The 4,609-nt window shown below is 34.9% G+C and overlaps 1 protein-coding gene across 1 annotated transcript; it reads right to left on the bottom strand.

Annotated features, from left to right (window-relative positions):
• Window positions 1-449: 449 nt before the first annotated feature.
• Window positions 450-2,214, bottom strand: LOC127084875 (probable galacturonosyltransferase-like 1). Its single transcript, XM_051025388.1, has one exon. The coding sequence runs from the start codon at window positions 1,894-1,896 to the stop codon at window positions 874-876; it is 1,023 nt and encodes a 340-aa protein (XP_050881345.1). The 5' UTR covers window positions 1,897-2,214; the 3' UTR covers window positions 450-873.
• Window positions 2,215-4,609: the final 2,395 nt, after the last annotated feature.

The following is a 4,609-nucleotide window of genomic DNA, read 5'->3' as shown; positions in this document are numbered from 1 at the left end:
AGTGATTGTGCTTTTATGAGTTCATGTATTATTAGTTATATTCAAACTTCTACAAATAAAACTTTGAAATTAATAACTATTTATTACAAATGTGTTGAATTATTTATTACAAATTGTTTAGTCAAATTTTCCTTATGAAAGAGTAGAGATTAAAAATAAAAAAATATAAGGAATTCAAAATAGAGATGAGATGAATTGAAAAGGAGTATTAACGAAAGAGTAGAGATGAATTGAAAAGGAGTATTAAGGAAAGAGTAGAGATGAATTTTTATATAAAATAAAAAATATTTTTTCATATATATAAAACTGTCAAAACGACGGAGTATTAAATCGAATCCGGTTAATTTACTAATTATGAGAGGGAATTCAAAATAACCTAAAATTACAACTACAGTAAAAAAAACAGAAAAAAAAGCATAGACATGTATAAAGAAGAGAAGATGAAGAACTTAAACAATCTAGTGTCTCCACGGAACTTTACTGCGTCCTCGTTATTATCAGTAATCAAAAAATAAAGAGTGGTTCATGAATCATGAATTCTAGCATCCAAATTACAGAGATATTTTGATATGCACAGTTATTTGAAAGAAATAACAGAACAATTATCAACAACAAAATATTAACAACACAAGAATCAATTTACTGTCATTGCAAAAATCATAAATCTCACTCACCACCAACTTCTCCAAGACCACCTTTTCCGCCCAATCTTTGCTTCATTCGCAATAATAGTATTTCCCCAAAGAAGATCAACCTTTTTGAAGCACTCTCAGGTCTCAAACTTTCATGAAAGTCCATCCATTAAATTCAAATTGTATATAACTACTGGTATATGTATATGTATATATATATACTATATATATGTATCAATGATCAAGAATCAAGAGAAAATGGAGTTTGTAACAGATCATAGGGTGCCCATAGTGCATCCAAAGGACAAGGTCTATTAGCATCTAATCTAACCCAAGGTTTACCTTTTCCACTCCAATGCAACAAACTCACTGGACCAGGATGAAGATTTCTACAAAGACCACGAAAGTTATCTCCTCCAAGTCCATGTTGATTCCATCTATGATCCACCGAAGCAATACTCCCAGCGAAAACAAGCAAAAAAGGAGGCAAAGAACCCAGTTCATAGATTCTCATTCTCTTCTGCAACTCCATCCAGTCCTCGATCTTTGAAGTATAATCCCCTTCTCTCCATCTTTCTAGATCAATCACCATCACACCCGTGTTGAAATAACAAGGCTTTCTGTTAGCAAACGTTAGAGACAGAGAAGGGTTAGACCAGAACGATGGAGTGAAATAGGATGTGAAATTCGCGTTGCAGTATTCCGGTGCTGCTAAAACAGAGTCTTCTCCTAACGGTGTTTGTGCTAGTTTTGCAATGTCGTCGACGAGAATAAGGTCGGAATCGAGATAGACGACGCGGGTAACGGAAAGTGGTAGGAGATTTGGTAGGTAGGTACGAGCGTAGTTGAGAGGACAATCGAGAGCTGAACGGATTGAAGTTGAGATGAGGCCAGAGACGGTGGTGTCGTCGAAGGTGTAGAGATGGAATTTGAGATATGGGAAAGAGGTTGAGATTGTGGCGTTTAGATTGGAGGCGTTAGAGGAACAAACGAAGTGGAAGAAGATGTTCTGTGGACATGAAGAGTGTTGGAGGATTGATAAGATTGCTGCCATGGAACCTCGGATGTATGTTGTGTCGAGTGTCATTGCGACTTGGACGGTTGGTTTTGAATTTGAAGCGTCGGTAATGGAGGGGCATTCTGGGGAATTGTAAAATTCTGGTGCTTCTTTGAATTGATGGGTTATAACAGTAGTAGAAGAGAATGATAAACAAGGTAAGAAACAGAAGAAGAGGATGAGAAATGAATGTTTTGGTTTTTGCATAATTTTGGGTTTGTAGGTGTGTCGGTTGGGTTTGAGAGAGAGTTATGTTATGGTTGAAGTTTGAGGTTATGAGAGAAGGTTTGGACGGTGTGATGAAAAAAAAAGGAATATATTAAAGAGAGAATCTGGGAAAAAGGGAGAGAATAGAGTGTAGGTGGATGGGGTGGTGAAGATGCAATGCAATGAAATTGGGAGATGAAAAGTCAAGAATTTAATTAAGAGTTTATGGTTGAGTTTTGAGTTCACATTGGTTATGTCTTTGGGAGTATTTATGACTCGTCGTGGAAGGTTTGCTAGCCTTTTCAGGTTTTGGTCCCTTACTCGCTTTTCATTTTCAAGTTTCCTTTTCTTTCTCTTAACTCTAGGTAACTTGACCTGTCTCAAAGTACTAGTATTTTATAGACTTTAATTAGAAGTAAATTAAATAATTTTATTTAAAAAAAGCTAAAAATAATATTCTTCCTATTTCAAGTTAAAGATAAAACCCTAGTAGGAAACAATATCTCATATGGAGAATATTCTCCGATATACTCCCCCGTTAAAAGTAACAGAAACATACCTATTGATTTTCTATGCCCCAGATGTAAGGATACTCTTGAAACAATAGATCGTAGTTTTATGGAGTATTGGTGGATGAAGTATGTATGGTTTAACTCACCCCTCAACATCAACTTCAACAATCAAGAACATAAGGGATTTATGAATTGGAGTAAGAATCTTACGATGAACATAACAACAGAGCAAATAGAGATGTTCATACACATAATCGACAATATATGGTTTGCTAGAAACAAAGCTTATCATGATAACGTTGACATACATGCGTTAGGAGCTGTGATGAATGATCGCGACTTTATGAGTCGAATTTGGGGTACAAACTGCAAGTGCACAGTTCTATCGCGTAGTTTTAAAAGATATCGATCCCACAGGGACTTATGAATCGATATACCGTTATCTAAGGTTACTTCGTAAAGCTAAGGCGGGTAATACTTTGATTGTTTGGGGAAAAGTTAAAACTAAAAAATAGGATCTAAATTAAATATCAACTAAACGGATATCGGTATGTAGTTCGTCGTAATTAGGGAATCAATTCTTCGCTGGTTTCTTGGTTTTAAAATAAATCTTTTCAGTTGATACTATTGATTAAAAGTCTTATCTCAAACTCTCGCTCTGTTGAATAAACCATGATTTTATATTAACGTAGCTGTCACTTATTAGTTAAATCAAAAACCACTTTTTGAAAACAATAGAATCCGTAGAAACTCTTTTTAAGAAAACACTAATTGTTTAAACACCCTTGTCTCAAACTCTCGCTCTGTTGACTTAGGTTATATAATTAAATTCAAATGCTTAACTCTCGTCCTCACATTCAACCTTTAAAAATACTTTTTGAAAAAGATTAGAATTTAATTAACTCTAAAAATTGCTCTCGCCCTGATCTAGAATTAATGTCCAATTAACACTGTCCAGTCAAAAACTCAAACTCTCGTTCTATTGATTTTAACTTCTTTATGTCTTTTACTTTCGTACAAAAACCTTGTTATTAAACCTGTAAGTTGAGACTGTAAAAAGAGTGATTTTATTTTAAACTTAATTAAACCAACTTAGTTGTGATTCCTTTATTCCGCTTACTCTACATACCGATACCTAAATAAATTAGCCAGACATGCTAAACAGATCTAAATAATTATCATGCATAAACAGATTCATCTCAGGCAAATAATATAAATCAACAATAAAGCAGGGCATATATAAATTCAAACAATAATTAAAGAACCTGAGTAATTAATAGCAGTCTTGAACATCCACCACAGACCGGTTGGATTTGTTCTTGAATTCTTCAATCAGACAGAAAAATAAAAGTGAAGGAATAAAAATCTAGGGTCTAACGTAAGGTTAGATCTAGTGAAAGGTACACAATAGTTTCCGGTGTAGAAACTATTGTGCAAAAAATTAATTAATTGCTGGAAAGGAAAATAGAAATTGCAAAGGGAAAAAAATAAAGACTGTAAAAATAATGCTGTAAAATATGCTTGCACTGCTGGAAGAGAAAAAGCGCGGAAAAGAGAAACGGCCGAGGAAAAAGCAGAAAAAAAGAGACGTAGGGTTTTTGCCAAAAGCTACTATTTATATTAGTCACTTTTGTAACTGCTTCCAAAGGTTTTCCGTGTACATAGCCTTCACGTTGCAAACGGTCAAGCGTAACAATAGGCCTCAACGTCTTTGTTGCGCTTCTGGAGCTAAAAATATAGGAGAATGGTGTGACGTCCGTCACACCATGTGTTACGCTCGTAACACAAGTGGGCAGAGCGTGACGCTCGTCACAGCCTGTGTGACGCTCGTCACAGGCGTAGCGCTTGTGCTTTTTGGGCTGGGCTTTGGCTTTTGATATTTGCTTCTTTTCATTCCTTTTTCACCTCCTTTTCTTCCTTTTTCACTTCCTTTTCAAATAAGCTACCTGAGACAAATAGAAAGAAAATACCGAGTAATATCGCGTAAAATGAAATAAACTGAAGTAAATAATAATTTAATTTAATTAAATCGAGTCCTAGAATGTGATATTATTTCATGTTATCAAACTCCCCCATACTTAGATCTTTGCTTGTCCTCAAGCAAAATACAGTATAGAAATCGCTTAAAAATTTAGCCAGGTGAAATTTCAAAACACACATCAATTCGTACTAGGTTGCAAGTAGATCTTGTTTAGAAGCAA

This window comes from Lathyrus oleraceus, chromosome 5 (assembly GCF_024323335.1).
Source record: "Lathyrus oleraceus cultivar Zhongwan6 chromosome 5, CAAS_Psat_ZW6_1.0, whole genome shotgun sequence".
Taxonomy (NCBI): domain Eukaryota; kingdom Viridiplantae; phylum Streptophyta; class Magnoliopsida; order Fabales; family Fabaceae; genus Lathyrus; species Lathyrus oleraceus.
This window is presented reverse-complemented; position numbering and strand designations above follow the sequence as displayed.

Excerpts from the sequence above, each read along its gene's own strand:
- LOC127084875 (XM_051025388.1), bottom strand. The coding sequence starts at position 1,896 with ATGCAAAAACCAAAACATTCATTTCTCATCCTCTTCTTCTGTTTCTTA.